This window comes from Natator depressus, chromosome 8 (genome assembly GCF_965152275.1).
Source record: "Natator depressus isolate rNatDep1 chromosome 8, rNatDep2.hap1, whole genome shotgun sequence".
In the NCBI taxonomy this organism is placed as follows: domain Eukaryota; kingdom Metazoa; phylum Chordata; order Testudines; family Cheloniidae; genus Natator; species Natator depressus.
In genome coordinates, this window is record NC_134241.1 from 95,490,033 (window position 1) to 95,510,591 (window position 20,559).

Sequence of the window (20,559 nt, forward strand, 5' to 3'; positions counted from 1 at the left end):
ACGGATTAACAAAAACATTCTAACTTGGGAGGAACATTCCCTGAAAAGCAATAGAAATGCATCTGTCTAACAGTAACCTTTGGCACGATAAAATAAATCTTAGGGCATGTCTACACTGCAATTAAAAACCTGCAGCTGGTCCTTGCCAGCTGACTCGGGGTTACGCATTTCAGGATAAGTGGCTGATTAACTGTGGTATAGACATTCGAGCTGCAGCCCGAGCTCTGTGGCCCTCCCACCTCGCAGGGTCCTAGAGCCCAGGTTCCAGCCCAAGCCCAAATGTCTATACTGCAATTAAACAGCCCCTTAGCCTGATCTCCGTAAACCCGAGTCAGCTGGCATGGGCCAGCTGCAGGTGTCTAACTGCAATGTAGACATACCCTTAGATTCACAACTTGGCTCTTGCATCTCCCATAGCCAGTGGCAGATTAGCCACTGCGTCAACGGGGCCCGTGCCCAGGGCCCACGGACAGCTGGGGTGACCCCTTGCCCCAACCCGCTCCGCCCACCTGGCACGCCTGCTGGGGAGCGGAGTCAGGGCGTGGGGGCTTGCCCTGCTCCACCTGCCTGGTGGTCCTGCCAGGGAGCAGGGGAAGCCCCCGTGCCCTGACCCCGCTCCCTGGCAGGAGCGCTTTGGGGGTGGGGGTGGGGGAAACACAACTGCAGGCGGAAGGGGTGGGGAGGGACCTCCAATTCCTCTGGTCCAGGGCCCTGCAAAAGCTCAATCCACCTCTGCTCATAGCTTTATCCCTAAAATGCTGCTCTCAATTTCTGGGATGCTGTTAAAATTAAATGTGTGTGTGTGTGGGGGGGGGGGGGGCGACTTTCAAAATATAGTTGACATTCGCTCTTTACATCAATGTCACTAATTTAAGAATGGCTCTTCAGCACTTTTGTGAACATTCTTAATAATGAGTAAATACTGCTACTACATCATTAATACATTGTAGTTACATAGCACCTTCCATCTGAGGATCTCAAAGTGCTTTGAGGTAGGAAAGGATCACTGCAGCAGCAGCAATGCCCACCTTATAACCTTTAGCCCAGAGATTACAGCACTCACCGGGAATGTGAGAAACCCAGATTCAATTCCCCCCTTTCTGCCGGTGGAGGAGAAAAGATTTGAATGGAGGTCTCCCACCTCGCTCTCAACCCATGACTGTTCCATTGTGGATAAATACTTAAACAGTCATGAGGAGAGAGAGAGAATGACTCTGTAGTTCAGTGGTTAGAGATCCTGGTCCACTCCCCCTGCTCCAGTCACTGTTTCGTTATTTATCCACACTGGAACATCTTCAGCAGGAGACACTGTGAGCAACCTCCCCTCCCCAAAACCAGAGTATCCCATAGCTCAGTGGTTAGAGCAGTCTCCTGAGACGTGGCAAACCCCTGTTCAAATCCAGGGAGGAGGGAACTGAACCAGGTCTCTCACATACCAGGTGACTGTGTTAACCCTTGGGCTGTTATAAGGTGGGTACCAGAACCACCTCTTCTTCCTGTTAGGGTCCCATTCAGACTCTATCTGGTAGGTAGGCTCTGAGCATGCCTTCTGGATCAGGTCTTATATGCAACTTAGGTGTCTGAGCGCCTACCTTGTCCTGGTCTGTGACTCACACTGGGGCCTCGGCAGGAGATAGGTATCTGGACCCCAAGAGTGAGGCAGCAGTGCATGTGCCCAGAGGCAGAAAAATAGGCACCTAGGGAACTATTACCATGAAAACGTAGGTCCCGAGTGAGTTTAGGCACCTTCGGGACTCAGTGATAGTTTTGTGGGTCACAGTGGAGCCAAAACTGGAACTAAGGCACCTAAGTGCCTTTGTGGACCTGGGCCTTAACTACTATGGTGATGGGAACCTTAAAATGCATACATTGAGGGAGAGATTAGATATACACTGCTTTATTAACAAATTGTATTTGAGTGTGTTGTGTGTGTCCTACAGGCCAGTCAGTAGAAAACAGTATCATTGCTAATAATTTGATATAAAAACATTTTCCCAGAACTTGTGAATGGAAAAGGAATAAGGGTCCAGTCCTACAAGATGCTCCTATGAAATTCTGAACACCCTCCATGCTTATTAAACACTGAATGGTTGAGTCCTAAGTCTGTATTGAAATGAAAGTACAGGAACTTGTTATCTCACTAAATTGTTTGGTGGAAATGATCTGGCTCATAGTGATAAATCTCCCTCTCTCTTCACGTAGGTATTTTCCTTTTGGAATAGTGTTTCTTATTGCTGGCAAGATCTTGGAAATGGATGATCCTACAGCTATTGGGAAGAAGTTGGGCTTTTATGCCATTACTGTGGTTTGTGGTCTGGTGGTTCATGGACTGTTCATTCTGCCAATGATGTACTTCTTTATCACCAAGAAAAACCCCATTGTTTTCATCAGAGGGATTCTTCAAGCCTTGCTAATTGCTCTGGCCACATCATCCAGGTATTAAGCACTGATATTACTAAATACCTCTGAGGTCCTAATTAGAGCTGTCTGAAACTTGGAAGTTCAGGTGCGCAGGAAATGTCAATATTTCAAAATTTGATTTCATTCCAATTCTGGACCTGATGAAAAATGAAATATACCCCCCAGGATCTCAGCAGCTGCTGAGTGAAATTGCTGCTATTTGGTGGGTGACTGCTATGAAACTGACAAGAATCATGTCAGTTTCACTCAGCAGATGCTAGGGCTTCCAGAATCTGTGGTCCAATGTGCTAATTACTGTCAATATTATAAGCATCATTATCCCCATTCTACCAACGGATAAACGGAGACACAGAGAGGTTAAGTGACTTGCCCGAAGTCACATGGAGAGTCTGTTCCAGAGCTGAGAACAGAACCTAGGAACTTCCATTGTCTCCTGGGCTACCTAGTCTACACTGCATCCATATATTCCTGAAATCATAATGGTTCCAACTAAAGGCCATAAAGATTAAGGGACTGTCAGCATCTCTATTATAAATTTCATTTTACAGGATGTTTATAAAATTTAATAACTTGCTAACTGAAATATAGTACAGTATATTTTGCACAGTGAAATCAGGAGCAAATTGTGTTTTGGGTGGCTTTATTAGTTCTAATGAAGTTTGAAAGTTTACGGCTATTTTTTAAGTAGAACAACACATAAAAGTTTGTCGCTTCAGATGCATTTGTATTCCCCAGACTCACAGATGATGATGATCTTACAGTCATAGATCTTAGTGTTGGAAAAGACCTTTCAGGCTCCCTCTCAACACTCTCCCCTGATCCCACTAAGGTTTCCTCAGTCCTGGTTCTGAAAACCTCTAATGCTGGTGACAACACCTCTCTGGACCATTTATTCCATTACTTAATTCCCCTTAGTCTAAGGACATTTTCTTATCTATTCAACCTGAATTTTTCCCTCTTTAGGACTTGTGTCTCTCATTGTTTTACCTTTCTCAGCTCCAGAAAAAAGTGCCCCTTTCTCTTCTTCCAGTTTGTACTGTAGAAAGATAATGGCATTTTTCACCAGGTTAGAATCCTATACTTACCAAGTGTGGTCTTACCGGGGCTTTATAAAATAGCACAGTTACTTCCTTTGTCATACAATAGATTCTCTTCCTTCACATTTGTGAGTTCATATCCAATGTATTATTCACCTGATCTTTTCTGCATTATTGCTTTCTAAACAGCTATTTCCCCTTTTGATTGAAGCAGGTCATTATTTCTTCCTATGTATGTTACCTTTGGTTTCTCTCATCATCTGTCTGCCTATATCTCTGAGCCCATCAGATCATTCTGCAACTATTAGCTACCTTCTCTGTAGTTTAGTCTCTAGGATACGGGTTGGTCATGGTATCATGAATTTTTCAAAGTTTCTTTTCTAAAATGTACCAAAATCTTAAGTCATAGATATACAGCAAAAGTCAGGCCTGATTTATAGTGACCAAACTACAGACCCAACTGTCTAAACTGTGTTTTGTGTTTACACAGCATTCCTGGATAGTCTGCAATGCCAGTACGGACACAAGCAGAAAATTGTGCACATTCTCAAATGACTCTGTGCATAGCTTTGTATGCTGCATGTGCAATTGCCCGTTTGCACCAACAGATGCATTTTTCTGCAACTGCAATGTAGACTTCTTTTTTAAAAAACATACATTATTTGGTGTTTTTCCTCTTACATGGTAGCATCTTGTGATGAGATAGTGAGAAGAATAGATACTGCATATAACTGAGTTGTTGCCAAAAGAACATGCACAAATAATTGGTTTTGGAAAGTAAAGCTGCTTCTCCTGACAGTCATCACATCTGTATCTGATTAAGTAATACTTGCCACAAAGGCAACAAATTAATATTAATAATACAGGCACTGGATTATCAGATCATTTTAAAGCAGAACAAAAGGTTGGCCTACTAATGTGTCTCTACCATATGTTTCTGCATCAGTGCATGCCTACATCTAATGATAGACAGAACACTGAAAACCACCGGGTGTGGAAAGATTTCTTTAGTTAAAGGTCGTAACTATAGAAAAGACATACCATGCACAAAAAGTGAGACAAATCACTCTTGGGAGATTTCCCTGTTCATGTCAAGGGCCAACTGTTTTCTTTGCCTATTATTATTAGTTATTATGGTAGCTCTTGGAAAACCCACTCAAAGATCAAGGCCACACTGTACAAACACCTAGCAAAGATAGTCTCCATTCCAGTGAGCTTACAATTACAGGTAAACAAGACAGACAAATGGGAGTGGAGGGTGCAGATGGGAAGGATGAAGTGTTTTAAATACAGATGATACTGGATAAAGCCATGGCCAAAAAGTAAATTATTCTTCACCTGGCTCTTTATATGTAGCAACACTAATGTAGACTATGACAAAGCTTAGTGAGTCTCTAGTGGATAATTCATCTTTTTACTGAATTTAGTGTTGGTGAAAGATGATGGAATGATAGATCAGGAGTCTAAATACATCTAGCTAACCACAGATCCAGTAAAACAAGGCAGTGCTAGCGCAAGCCTTCCCACACCAACTCCTTAATTTGCCTTATCTTTGTTTTCCAGGGATCCTTTTTGAGGGTCATTCCCCAAAGCTAATTGAGTTCTTGGCACCTCTGCCAAGACTGCAAGTAAGGGTGCCACTTTGTGGAAATGGTGCTGGTAGCATTGGGATGTGAACTCCTGTCCACTACAGGAACTGTAAGCCACCAAGCAGTCATCTCATTGCAATGACTTTGCTGACCTAAGCATAACTGGAACCCATAACCTATAAGTGAAGGGTTCTCCATCCAACAGTCAGTCCCCATGTGCTGTCCAGTTTTATCACTTTAGATGCCAATGACATACTTGGCATTTGTATGGAAATGTCAAACATATAGGGCAAAATTCTGACTTATTTGCACATATATATTGGTGGAGGGCGGAAAGGGCAGAAGTTTCTTTTACCCTCCTCCTCATGCCCCCAAACAGTGCACCCACAAAGGACCATCGCACAACATGTGCTTGTTTCCTTACGTGTTTGGCAGGGGGTCCCAGTGATATACTAGGTAGCATTCCATATCCCCAAGGGGGTGTGTGGCCAGCGAGTTTGGGTGGTGATCCCAGGCTCTTAGGCCCTTGGACATTGTTCAGCTTTTGTGACAGGCACTAAGGGAGGCTTGGCTCAGGGAACATCTGTCGCTGTTACCATTCCTCCCCCCAGGCACCTCTCGCAGTGTGAAGGACAGAATTTGGCTAATAGATAGAATGCCCCTTGGTTTGATTATAATTTCCCTAGACCATGTAGAGGGTTTTTTTCTCCATAGTCATCTTTCTACAATGTCAGTGAATCAAAGGCAGCATCTTCTCAATAGTGCATCCCATCAAAAGAACCAGTTCTCTTTTCCTCTGCACACAGCATAAATAAAAGGTGAACATTTCAAGGGGCTTTTTGCTTCTTATGAAACTCTGAAACCTTGGCTCTTGTGCAGTGTAAATTAAAGACAGATTTAACAAAAGGGGGGTGTAACAATTCTAGATTAAGTCAGCTTGTTGACTTTCTGGAGCAATAATAAGAATTAGGATTCATTTGCAAGATAAAGAGGCAGGGCTAAACAGCCAAAGAAGGTGCTTTTTCTATAGAGACTGGCTTTTCTTTTCTTTTTTTTTTTTTTTTTTTGTGGCCTCCGTTAGAGCTTTGCATAACTGAAATATTGGTTTATATTCAATCCTTGCCGCTGTACAAGCACCAAAATGGAGTGGGATAAATCTGTAATTGTTTTGCAATTACTGGTCAGTAATACGGTCCTGAGTAGGACAAGATGCCTCCTCTCTTTACTAACGGCTTCAGGAAATTCTGACGCATATTTAGCTATTCAAAAACAGTGCTTTAGATTTGGCCTCAAGGTATGGGTCAAGTGTTAAAACCTAACAGTTTGCTCAGCATTTGACATTAGACCCCAAAAGCTGCTTTTACTAACACTCAGTTAGGCCAGGTCTACACCAACAAGTTAGGTCCACACAGCTACATCACTGAGGGGTGTGAAAAATGCTAGATTTGAGTTTCATTGAAAACTGCAAAATTTAGGACAGGCTTTCAGAGATTAGTGATCCTTCTGATTGAACTTGGGCCAATTTTCTTGGGAACCTAGCACAGTCTATGGTTCCTGGTTGAAACCATGCAAAAACTCAGTAGCTTCATATATCATATCATATCAGTGGCTTCATAACCTCTTGGACTGAAAATAGGCCCCAAAATTAAAAATTTTGGGTTTTGCTGAGTTTTGCTTTAATTTTTAGATTTGTTTGACCCTGAAACTGAAAGCAAAGTTTAAGGATGTGAAACAAGAAGAAAAGGTTCACATAAACCCCACATGAACCAGAATTTTCAAGTTTTATTCTGCTGTCCTGAGTGGGTTACTGTCTGTCTGAACAGCTAGTTTCCCAAACTACCACCTGCATATCCTAACTGCAAGAGAGCATGTGGGACTTACCTCATCTTTAGCTGGAGTTTTTTATTATTTTTAATGTGGCATTTGGTAGGTAGTCTGTGTAAGATAAGAAAGAGTCGTGAAGGATTGTTATTCATACATTGTGCCCTCTGGATGCATTAAACTTATAATAATGTAAAAAACTTTGAAAAAAGAATAAACATTTCCCCCTCCTCTCCATACAAAGAAACACAAGGATTCATTGTAAAAGAAGCTGTTGAGTTGCAAGAGATGAAGTTTTTATAAAAGAGGTGGATGTCACTGCAGAACTCTAAGTAGCTCAAAAGTGGTAATAATAGATTTTAAGTTAATTATTCATTATTATTGGCAGCGATGCCTATGGTTGAATTGCCTAACACTGTCCATTATAAGATGTTGGTTTCTGTTTTACATTTATATTCCAGTAGCACCTGGAGGCCAACTAGAATCATAGACTATCAGGGTTGGAAGGGACCCCAGAAGGTCATCTAGTCCAACCCCCTGCTCGAAGCAGGACCAATTCCCAGTTAAATCATCCCAGCCAGGGCTTTGTCAAGCCTGACCTACCTCCCTAGGTAACGCATTCCAGTGTTTCACCACCCTCTTAGTGAAAAAGTTTTTCCTAATATCCAATCTAAACCTCCCCCATTGCAACTTGAGACCATTACTCCTCGTTCTGTCATCTGCTACCATTGAGAACAGTCTAGAGCCATCCTCTTTGGAACCCCCTTTCAGGTAGTTGAAAGCAGCTATCAAATCCCCCCTCATTCTTCTCTTCTGTAGACTAAACAATCCCAGCTCCCTCAGCCTCTCCTCATAAGTCATGTGCTCTAGACCCCTAATCATTTTTGTTGCCCTTCGCTGGACTCTCTCCAATTTATCCACATCCTTCTTGTAGTGTGGGGCCCAAAACTGGACACAGTACTCCAGATGAGGCCTCACCAGTGTCGAATAGAGGGGAACGATCACGTCCCTCGATCTGCTCGCTATGCCCCTACTTATACATCCCAAAATGCCATTGGCCTTCTTGGCAACAAGGGCACACTGTTGACTCATATCCAGCTTCTCGTCCACTGTCACCCCTAGGTCCTTTTCCGCAGAACTGCTGCCTAGCCATTCGGTCCCTAGTCTGTAGCGGTGCATTGGATTCTTCCATCCTAAGTGCAGGACCCTGCACTTATCCTTATTGAACCTCATCAGATTTCTTTTGGCCTAATCCTCCAATTTGTCTAGGTCCTTCTGTATCCTATCCCTCCCCTCCAGCGTATCTACCACTCCTCCCAGTTTAGTATCATCCGCAAATTTGCTGAGAGTGCAATCCACACCATCCTCCAGATCATTTATGAAGATATTGAACAAAACCGGCCCCAGGACCGACCCCTGGGGCACTCCACTTGACACCGGCTGCCAACTAGACATGGAGCCATTGATCACTACCCGTTGAGCCCGACAATCTAGCCAGCTTTCTACCCACCTTATAGTGCATTCATCCAGCCCATACTTCTTTAACTTGCTGACAAGAATACTGTGGGAGACCGTGTCAAAAGCTTTGCTAAAGTCAAGAAACAATACATCCACTGCTTTCCCTTCATCCACAGAACCAGTAATCTCATCATAAAAGGCGATTAGATTAGTCAGGCATGACCTTCCCGTGGTGAATCCATGCTGACTGTTCCTGATCACTTTCCTCTCATGTAAGTGCTTCAGGATTGATTCTTTGAGGACCTGCTCCATGATTTTTCCAGGGACTGAGGTGAGGCTGACCGGCCTGTAGTTCCCAGGATCCTCCTTCTTCCCTTTTTTAAAGATTGGCACTACATTAGCCTTTTTCCAGTCATCCGGGACTTCCCCCGTTCGCCACGAGTTTTCAAAGATAATGGCCAAGGGCTCTGCAATCACAGCCGCCAATTCCTTCAGCACTCTCGGATGCAACTCGTCCGGCCCCATGGACTTGTGCACGTCCAGCTTTTCTAAATAGTCCCTAACCACCTCTATCTCCACAGAGGGCTGGCCACCTCTTCCCCATTCTGTGATGCCCAGCGAAGCAGTCTGGGAGCTGACCTTGTTAGTGAAAACAGAGGCAAAAAAAGCATTGAGTACATTAGCTTTTTCCACATCCTCTGTCACTAGGTTGCCTCCCTCATTCAGTAAGGGGCCCACACTTTCCTTGGCTTTCTTCTTGTTGCCAACATACCTGAAGAAACCCTTCTTGTTACTCTTGACATCTCTTGCTAGCTGCAGCTCCAGGTGCGATTTGGCCCTCCTGATATCTTTCCTACATGCCCAAGCAATATTTTTATACTCTTCCCTGGTCATATGTCCAACCTTCCACTTCTTGTAAGCTTCTTTTTTATGTTTAAGATCCGCTAGGATTTCACCATTAAGCCAAGCTGATCGCCTGCCATATTTACTATTCTTTCGACTCATCGGGATGGTTTGTCCCTGTAACCTCAACAGGGATTCCTTGAAATACAGCCAGCTCTCCTGGACTCTCTTCCCCTTCATGTTAGTCCCCCAGGGGATCCTGGCCATCTGTTCCCTGAGGGAGTCAAAGTCTGCTTTCCTGAAGTCCAGGGTCCGTATCCTGCTGCTTACCTTTCTTCCCTGCGTCAGGATCCTGAACTCAACCAACTCATGGTCACTGCCTCCCAGATTCCCATCCACTTTTGCGTCCCCCACTAATTCTACCCGGTTTGTGAGCAGCCGGTCAAGAAAAGCGCCCCCCCTAGTTGGCTCCCCTAGCACTTGCGCCAGGAAATTGTCCCCTACGCTTTCCAAAAACTTCCTGGATTGAACTAGGTCAAGGCCCCATTGTGCTAGGCGCTGTACAAATCTATTACAAGTGATAGACCCTGCCCTGTCTTTTCGATTGAGTTTACAATCAAAGAGACAAGACATAACTGATGGATGAGATGAACAAGCAGGACAGGGTAAAGGGCAAGGAAGAGGAGAAGAGAGAACAAAAATAGAATGTGTGCAATTCTTGGCCAATAAGGAGCAGTAATTTCAATTTGCCACCAACCTAACCATTCTCAGGTTTGTGATTTGATCGCTAGGGATCAAAATGGGTTACAGTTATATGGCTGCTTAGCGATGTGTGTGAAGTGAACCAGTGGTCTCTGTCTCAGGGTATGTCAACACAAACTGCTATCATAGCACTGCAGCTGCACTGTGGTAGCACTTCAGTGTAGACACTGCCTATGCTGACAGGAGGGGTTGCCAAGAGGAAGTAGCTATACTGACAGAAGAATTCATCCAACAACCTAGTGATGAAAATCCACACCCCTGAGCGATCTAGCTGTTCCCAGTGTAGGCCAGCCCTAAATCTTCTCCTTAGTGCACACATCTCTCTGTCCCAGCTGGCTTCTTTGGTTGCAGCATCAGCAGAGAGGGTAAGGAATGAGCAGGCACAGACACTCAACTGTACTTTCACTGGTCCACAGAAGTGATCCCACCAGTTCACCATGGTTGAGGAACCTTGCACTTTATTGTATCTGATCTGTGAACAAACAGAGGACTTCAGTCCGCAGGGCTATTTATCTGACATCTTTCACCAGCACTAAATTCACTTGGAGGGTTGGGAGGAGAGAGTTTTGTAGAGTTCAGCTCAAGGAGCAACCTGTTTTTAAAATAATCCTGTTTACTGTGTAGCCATTATAAATTGTTGCCTAAACAGGTATTTTATTTTTGGTTTGGTGTCAATACTCAGTAGGCACTGGCACAATCTTAAGGGCGTACACTGCCCTCAGTCTGTGTTCAAAACTCCCATTGTTAGTAGGAGCTGAGGCCCTTAAATTTAATAAGCATGGGGAATAGAGGGAGAAATCCTGTGCAGGCACAGGATCAGACTTACATTTTAATAAAACTGCACTATTTACTGTATGCTTGAAGGGAGATGGGGTGGGCCTGAGACATGTCCTCTATCCCTATTGGAGCCTTGAGGAGATCCTTGCCTTTCTTTGGTTTACATATTACCCTGCTTCAAAGCTTATCATCAGGGCTATCAACTTTCTGTCTAAGGAGGACGGGATGGAACTTCCTTCCGAAAGTATCAACAGTGAAGTTTTGATTCCAGAGGCATCACAACTGAGCTGTATGAGACACTTTCCTTCCTTGGCCCTTTGGTGGCTAAACACACAAAATGGCTTCTGCAGCATCTCCAGCCCTTGCTTTCTACCTTTCATAGGTTAGAAGGCCAGAAGGAACCATTGTGATCATCTGGTCTGACCGCCTGCCTAACACAGGCCATAGAACTTTCTGAATAAATCACTGTTTGAACTAGAGCATACCTTTTAGAAAAACATCCAATATTGATTTAAAAATGTGTAGAGCGGGAACTGAACGATTGTCTCTTGCGTAACAGTGCAAAGCAGGCTTTGCACATACACGCTCAAGTGCCTTGTGCTCATTAAACACAACTGACCTGCTCTTGCTCTCACAGAAGCCAATGACAAAACTCCCATTATCAGTGAAGCCAGATTGGCCCGATACATAAGCAGACACAGAAGCGAAGACAGGAAATAGGGCTTGAATGGATACAGCATTGAATATGATCTATACGCAGGGGAAGAGAGATGAGTTTGCTGCTTTTAATGTTAGTCCCTGAGGATAAAACAGCTTTCAACATGTGTTTGGTTTTGGTTTTTGTTTTGGATGTTTTGCAGCTCAGCCACATTGCCCATAACTTTCAAGTGCTTGCTGGAGAATAACCATGTTGACAGAAGGATTGCCAGATTTGTGTTGCCTGTTGGGGCCACGATCAACATGGACGGAACTGCCCTCTACGAAGCGGTGGCAGCAATCTTTATTGCTCAAGTAAATAATTATGAGCTGGATTTTGGACAGATTATTACTATAAGGTATAAACAAAAGCCCAGCAACCTTTCCATTTGACGTATTAAATCTGTGACGTTCTCTCCTTTGTGTATCAAGCACATTACTGCGGCTGCAATCTTCAGTTCAAAGCTTCCTGTAAGATCAGGGCCGGTGTGGAGGGAAATCTTATTAGCACTATTAAAATAGACATGAACGGAGAAATATATTGCATTTCAATTTATTAAATTGGCTTTTTTTGTCCTTCGCTTTTTGGCCAGTTGTAGCTCATTCATTTAGGATTACAACTTTGTTGCTAGCAGTGTTTAATTTTTTCCCCTTGAATCCTATAAAAAAAAAAAAATGAATCCCTCCAAATCCCTGTGCTGTTGGGGATGCACTTCCAGTGCATAGGACGGGGAGTATGTAAAGAACACACCAGCCCCTTCCCTCCACAAATAACTTTAAACATTGTAAACTTCAAAGGTAAGCTCCTCAGCAATGAGTTCTGCCCTTTACACCACAGGAGGGCCAGAGCAGCATTCAGGAACCCTAAGTACCACAGCAGACCGGGGAGGATTCATCAAGTGCAGGCAATATGGAAGACAGCTGTAAGGTTGCCTCCCAAGGATCCCTCGCAGGTCTCGATAAAACAGGGGCATGCTGGGCACATCAGGAATGAAGCATGGCAGAGAGATTCCAACTGCATGGCCCATAGGGCAAGCCCAAGGAGGCTGCTGTAATTTACGCCTGCAGGGCTATCTACGTTACAGAATGGGCCTCCTCAGGTTTTAAACATGGCTTCTACTGCTGCTGCTTGTAAGTTCTCACTGGCTAGAGAGCCCTGACTATAGATTCTATATTTTAAATAACTTCTTCTTGAAAATAGTGTAACCAATCCTAAATAGAAAAAAATATTCCAACCAGTTAACTATTGCCAGAATGATTTCACTGCCTGCCAAAGAACGCCTCAGGGAGCGAAACCTGCAGGCTTTCAGCAAGGAACGAATGATTAGAAAAACATTCATATAATGAGTAAGGCCTGACCACATTAGAGATCGACCTACCATCTACCCTCTGACCTCATCACCATCGTATCTGGGCATGTTTACACTGTTGTGGCCTGCACATCTTCAGTTCTAGTGTGTATAAGACCTGAATGACAACAGCAAGAAAGTTTTTTCAATTAGCTTTTTCCTATAACTGGGGTCTGCTTATGAATTAATGGGAAAGTTTGGTCAAACTAGGAAAAAAAAAATCAATCTGGCCCATGTGAGCTGTTGCCTTCTCGCCCTGTACTATGAGTGAGAATGGTCATGTGCAGGACTATGGATATGTCTACTCAGCTGGGAGAGACAATTCACAGCTCAAGTAGCCATACATGTGCTAGCTTTGCTCAAACTAGCGTATGCTAAAAATAGCGTGTGACTGCAATGTGTGTGACAACGCATGACTTGGCCTAGTCACCTGAGTGCAATCTCGGCCAACCTCCTGGGTACATATTTGGGTGGTTAGCCCAAGCTGCCTCTCATGATGCCGAGGCCACGTTGCTATTTTTAGCACAGCAGCTCGCACAGAACTAGCACAGGTACATCTATACACAGCAGCTGGGACGTGTGATTCCCAGCTTCTGTGTAGACATACCCTTAGTCTTTGTGATCTATAATTTGGTTACACTTTAATTAGAGATGGGCCCAGAACAAAGATAAAAACAAGTGGTATGTTATAAAAATCATCCAAATGGAAGAGGAAGATGGAAAGGGTGATCTGGAAGATTAGAGAACAAGAAGGATGATGGGAGATGGAAAGAATGTATATTGTAAACTGCTCAGAGCAAAACCATGTCTGCTCATGTGCCAAGCACAGGCTTCATGCCAATAAATAAGGGGATATAAGTAAAGCCAGAGTAGGAGGAAAGGGACAAAGGAAGATTAAAAACAAATCAAAGAGAGGAAGGAAATCAAGGGTAGAATGGAAGGAAAGAGAGGGAGAAAACAGATAGTTAACAGTGATCGGCCCCACACCAAAATCTAATCTTGAATTCCACCACTGAATCTAAACATCTTCGGTCTAAGATGGGACAAACCCTCTCTAGATTTAGCTGCTCCCACGCTGGGAGATTTGAAATCTGGATCCAAACCTGAACATTCCCAAATTTCAGGATGTTCTGGTTTGATTTTTTTTTTTTTTTTTTTGTCTCAGCCTGTTACGAAGATAGGTTTGAGGGGGATCGAGATCTGGTACTAAGATTGCAAGGGCTTGTTGAGGCCCATCTCTGTAGAAGTGAAAGAACTAAAGACACTCTCCTAACCTTGCCAATTTCCTTTTAATGTAATTATGCCAACAAACATCTCTATTTGGGACCATTGTTTAGTGGCTGAATTTGTGAAGTTGGCCTGAAAAATAGCATGAGCAACAGCAGAATTCCCTGATCTTACTAATTAAGGGCCCTATACTTGCTCCCAGGAAAGTCATTGGTAGTTTTACCACTGACTTTAATGGGAGTAGTAGCAGGTCTAAATCCTGGTTGGCAACCGAGTCAGAGATTCTGTTCTGAAATAGTTTGGTGTCCAGGGAACCTTTAACATTCACCACTGAATTTCATTTCCATTTCGTACATTGAGATGACATTCCTTTCTGTTTAGGCTAGGCATACCACCATGGTATCCAAATGCCACACAAGCTTTAATTTTTTTCAACTTGCTTATAAATCTAAATTTTCACTCTCCCTCTACCCACATAAGGAATTTATTTCTGTATTGTGGGCAAGCTAAGACTCCTAGGTTCTATTTATTATAGCACCATGGATTCATTGTGTGGGTTTGAGTAAGTCAATGAACATCTCTGTTCCACAGTGTCCTCATTGGAAAATAGGGATAACAACAGTTTGAGGCTTAATTAACTAACATTTGTAAAGAATTTTGAAATCATGGGATGACAGGTACTGTATAAATGCAAATGGTTATTACTTACTATTTCCTTTAGTAAGTCACCCACTTACTGTCTTTATATTTATGTTTTGTCTTTTCTAGTAGCTGGCCTAACTCTCTTCCTCCTATCTACCTCTTTCCATCTCTCAACCTACCCAATCATTTATGCTCCTGGAAAAGGGAATCCATTTTCCAAAAGAGCACTAATTAAATAGAACACTGAACAAGTATGTAGTAGAGAGCTTAAGCCTGCATGGAAACTAATATTTGTATCAGAGATGGTCTCAAACTAGAATCCTGATCTAAGACTCCCCCCACTGAACATGGGGAAGAGGAACTCAAAATGGTACCCTCAATCTGAAAACACCTAAGCTTTGTCTCACCTAGATCATGATCCAAACACTCTGACTCAGTCCCATTTCTTATTTGAAGTCAGACATTTGGTTCAATACTCAGTGTCAAATAAAAATGAATTTTTCAGTTCATTCATTCACTATTTGTATTGCGGTAGAGCCTAGAGTCCCCAGCCAAGATTGGAGACTGGCACGCATTGTGCTAAATACTGTACAAAGACGTAGTGAACGGCAGTCCTTGTTCTGAGGATCTTACAGACTAAGTAGATGAGGCAGGCAAAGGGTAGGAGACAGGAAATATTATTATCATCCCTGTTTTACAGATGAGGAACTGAGGGATATAGAAACTAAGTGACTTGCCCAAGGTCACACAGGAAGCCTGTGGCAGAGACAAACTGAATCCAGAGGTCTTGAGTTCCAGCCTAGTTCCTTAATCACAAAACTATCCTCTCTTTTCCAGAGGATGGAATTTTAAGTCTGCCAGGTCCCCCTGCCCTCTTCCTGCCTGGCTGAAAAATACAAGAATCAAACAGGAGTAGTGACTGGTTTCTATTTTCCAGAAACATAAGAGAAGGATGAAATCATTCATGCTTGCTTCACACTTAGACCCAAATAGATGAAACCAGGATCTAGGATGAGATCCTCACCCCTACTCCCGTTCATATATGCTGGCTAGAAGGGCTAGAACAGCATAAAAGGACTGGCAGAGGAGGATTCCCTTGGTGCAGGAACTACAGACATCATCTATTAGGTTCGTTCCAAGGACCTCCTTGCAAGCCTTGACATAGGTTTTACACTGAGGGTGGGTGTGTATCAACTTCAAGTCTGCAGTATGCAGCATTGAAGAGATTCTGGGGACAGGCTGACATCATTGAGACAGGCCCCCACAACTGTTTAAGTTACACTGAAGGCTGCAAAGCAGCCTAGAATCAGGAGGGTGCAAAAGTAGCTTAAAGCCACTTTAGCTGCCCTCCCTTCCCTTAAGGTCAGAAGTTCTGTGCCATGACTTAGAGGCGCAGTGCAGAATCTTACCACTGGAGCTCACCCACTTGGCTATAGGCATAAAAGATGAAAATGTAGCAGGCTAATGTGTCCCATTCTAGCCATCTGGCTGATTTCTAATCACAGTTCATCAACTCCTGTTGCAGTGGCTTATACGTGAGTGATTCTGGTCCAGAAACAGTCATGTAGAGATACTTTGTGTTATTGCCAGCCATGTGATATGGCTGTAAAATCTTATTGTTCCTCTTCTTGTTTAAAGTATCACAGCAACAGCTGCCAGCATAGGTGCTGCAGGGATCCCACAAGCTGGCCTTGTGACTATGGTCATTGTTCTGACATCAGTTGGGCTGCCTACAGATGACATCACTTTAATTATTGCAGTTGACTGGGCATTGTAAGTAACTTAGTGTCTGAACCTTCCTTCTATCTGCAAATCAAGTTGTTTTTCTGTACTCTGCATGTCAATCCATAGACGCTTAGGGTGTCACAGCTGTCATTTCTGCACATCATAATCACTGGGAACTTCACAGAGACAACAAGGATAGAACTTGAGAAGGCACCCAAACTAACAGAGACTCCTCATTAGCAGTATAGCGTCTGTGGCCAGAGCTAGCTGAATAAATAACAAATAATTTATTTTGAATTTCAGCTCTTTCTTTGTGAATTGCCCATGAGCAGATTTAAACTTTCATATCCTTCATTATTCAAAACTGTTCAAGTTTTTGGTATCTAGATTATGAGCAGTTCAGGTCTTAGGTCTGATAATGCACAGGCCAGGTCTACAGAGATAATCTAAACAGTTCAGCATTTTATCAGTTAACTCAACTGTTGGCATTCATGTTCAGACATGATAACATTTTGCAGTGTAGATGAGGCCATAGTTGAGCAGTTCTGATTATATCCAGTAGATATAATACCCTCTCTCTCTTTACAATAGCTGCTTTTCTTTTATTCTAAGTAAGTCCAACAATCTTACATTTCTTCATGATTCCTCTAAATACAGTAAAGATCCATTGCACAAGATGCTACAAAAGTGCAATTACAAGTTCACTGTATTTTATTTAAACTTACCACACTGAAAGTACTTTATGAAGTATTCGGGGGGAAAAAGTTGGGCTTGTGGCCTTTTTTGTTTCTGTAGGAGGCTTAGACAGCCTGAAGGTTGAGTATTTTTTTAAGTTTATTTTTTACTTTAAAAAATATCAGGAATGTCAAGTCTGGCTTTTCTTGGTTTTGCTGGAGAACTTCTGGGATGTTCATTGTGACCTCTAACCTTTAAAGGGCAAGGGTGTTGAATCTATAACAAAGCCATTCTTTAACAGATAACAAAGCTCAACAAAAACAAGGTGTTTAAACACACTGACTAAAAAGCTCTTCCCGTCTCAATTACTCAGCTCTGACTCAATACTTGTAAAGTCACCATTTCACTATCTGTCTTGTCATCAGAGCCTTTCAGCTTAGACAAGCCTTGAATTTCTAGTGTAAAACCAGCAGAAATTTAAAAACAACAACAAAAAACCACTTCAGGCTCTATAAAAAGATCAAAGAAGGTTGCATGCCCAATTTTTTTCTTTTGCAGGTCACCTTGAGTGAGAAGGGCATACTTACATTTCTTGGACTAGTGCTTGGCAGTTGCATAAACCTATAGGTGCAGAGTGAACTGATCTGTCTATACTGTGGCTAGCTTTACAAATATTTTCATCATTACATTTGGGGGTAGAAAAATATAAAGTTGCTTAAATGATCTGATAGAATTGAAATCTCCATTACAATGCATTAGTTGTATGGCTTGTAGAACAATTCATTTAGGTAACCTTAGTGGGTACGTGAATTTAATAATTTTATCCAGTGCCCAAGAAAAAAAACATACACACACTTCTTACCTACTTTGTTAAAATGTTGAGTACAAGTTTTGTATCTGATTATATTTAACTGTACCTCTTATCAGACCCCAAAATAGCTTCTTCCCACTCAAAGCTGCCTCTAGGCAGAGCCCAAAGCTAACCATCTAACATGTCTTTCCAAGAGTCAAAACTTGTTCACAAGCTAAGAAAAAACTTGTAAGATTATAACAGCACCTCCTGCAAACACCTGCTGTAATTATATTTTTGCTTTTTACTTTTACTTGTGAAGATCTTCATCAAAGCAGAGTCAAAAGCAGTAAGTTAAGGCTAAGAGGATAGATACATCTAGGTCCAGATTTTTAAGTGCAGTTGACATGCAATTTTCATGTGTAGTTACTGTAACTGTATATGTAATTTGGATAACTGCATGGAGGTGCATCTAATTAGGCATGCAAATATACTTGCAAATTAGGCATGCATAAAGTGTGTGAAAAGTCTGGCCCATAGAGTTTAAATCCACTGTGTTCTATATGCTTTGAAATCTGAGTAGTACGATATTGGACCTTCATTCACTTTTATAAGCCAAACATCTGAATGATTCTGAATCTCAGTTTTATTATACAAATTCATAAATTAAGTTACACTGAAAACTTTATCATATTGGTGTTTCACACACAAAAGGATACAGTTAGTTTGAAATACATGCAGTGTAGCTGTAGCCATATTGATTCCAGGATCTGAACGAAACAAGGTGGGAGAAGTATTACCACACTTACCTTGTCTCTCTAACTTGAAATATTGTCAACTGGAAATAATGTATTGAAAGTAGTTTCAGATACTACCCTTGTCCGTGAGTCCCATCAATATTTGTGGTTTTACAATCCATTTTTTAAAAATATTTTTTTCTTAGTATTGCTGTGTGAGACCCCTGTACAAACAAGGGGAAACAGACTGATTAACTGACTAAACAGGGAGAACACTGAAATTGGTCCCAGGATATGAGAATCGTGAAATCTATTATACAGATGTTGTCAAATGCACAAAGTCAATAAACTGAAAATATTCTCTCTCATTTCTTTCTGTCCTAGTCTTAAGTGTTACTTGTAACGATAGCAGGTAAGGTGTTTTCAGACAGGAGTGTGATATAAGTTGACTGTTTCCTGTTAGTTTGATATTGCCGGGAAAGCATTGTTATTTGGGTATGTTGTTCTGGAAGACTGCAGACTCTGCTATACACAGTGATCTCCTTAACCAGCATTCTGGTTGCTGTGATTCTTCATTTATCAGGGACCTGCAAGATATTGATTGCCCTCAAGTCACTTGAGTTGAGGAACTTGACATTTTGCAGGATCAGTCCCCAAATCAGACAATATTCTGAGTTTTTAATATCTAAATACTCAAATACAAAACTATGAATAGAGGCAAATAGCTCACAGACTATGGAGAAAACAGCAATGATTATTCTTGAGTTGATTTTTTCTAAATATTTAAAGTGTTGAATCAGTATCTATCTGTTGCAGGTATGACTATTTCCAAGACAGAGCACCTGTCACCTAACACCACTGTTTTGTTTGTCAGAGACAGATTTAGAACAATGATCAATGTCTTGGGAGATGCCCTAGCTGCTGGAATCATGGCTCATGTCTGCAGAAAGGAGTTCACCAAGGATGGTGATGAGGTAAGAACAAAACAAAATGAGTCAGTCTGGAGCAATGAACTCCTTGTCAGTATAAAAATATTTTAAACATCAACATCTCACATTCATTTATTCTGGATGAAATTTATATTAATGGAAAGAACAAAATTAGGCTATGGATCAAACTTCAGACGTAGGTAATATTTGTAGCATTAGTGTAAAGGATTTACCTTTTTTTAGGACAGTACAGACGATATGTTATGGAGTTTAAACAATTGATTGTTGCCCTTTAATGAGGGTGATATTTTAAACTCTGGGGGTGGGAATAGGCGGTATCTCCAAATATAGGATAGCAGTTGGACTTCATCACTGTGCACCATTACCTAACTAAGCAGGTAGCATCAGAGTCATGGCTTTTTAAAGTCATTCCCAGGAGTATGACCACACAGTGCAAGGTATTTGTTTGAATAACATTAGAGAACCCAGAACACTATGTTGTGGGCTCTGTAGCGCATTGCACAAAATGCCATGTGCCTAGGGTGACCAGACAGCAAGTGTGAAAAATCAGGACGGGGGTGGGGGGTAATAGGAGACAATATAAGAAAAAGACCCAAAAACTGGGACTGTCCCTATAAAATCAGGACATCTGGTCACCCTACACGTGCCACACGTAGGACCCTCAGGAATATGTATTAAATGGGGTCGGGGTGTAAACAGAGCTCTACAGAAGTTTTTTCCATGAAATTTTATCCATAAAATTTCTCTTTCCATTTTGGGTGAGTTCACAACTCCCAACATTTTGCTTTCTTGTGAAGTTTTGGGACAATGCTTTTTTTAGTATCAGATCATGCAAAAAGCCCACTCTCGCACAAAAAAAATCAGTTTGTGAAATTATGATCCGAAGCAAGATGGCAACCATCTTTGTGCGTGTACAGAAAAGGGCAAATGAAGAATATGTTCATGATCACAGTGAATATTGTAGCACAGCTCACAACACCCACTGCTAAAATAATCTTCCTCCCTCCACCACTGTGAACATGTCACTCCCCTCTAAAATCCCTCCACTGGCATCTTCACA

The 20,559-nt window shown here is 42.2% G+C and overlaps 1 protein-coding gene across 1 annotated transcript in view; it reads left to right on the forward strand.

The window, feature by feature from the left end:
* The window catches only part of SLC1A7 (solute carrier family 1 member 7), a 93,270-nt gene that overhangs the window by 67,802 nt on the left and 4,909 nt on the right, over positions 1 to 20,559 (forward strand). Inside the window, exons 7-10 of the mRNA XM_074961716.1 lie at positions 2,203 to 2,436; positions 11,569 to 11,763; positions 16,261 to 16,395; positions 19,424 to 19,523. Coding sequence (XP_074817817.1) covers positions 2,203 to 2,436; positions 11,569 to 11,763; positions 16,261 to 16,395; positions 19,424 to 19,523 — 664 coding nt within the window. The remainder of the gene's footprint in view (positions 1 to 2,202; positions 2,437 to 11,568; positions 11,764 to 16,260; positions 16,396 to 19,423; positions 19,524 to 20,559) is intronic.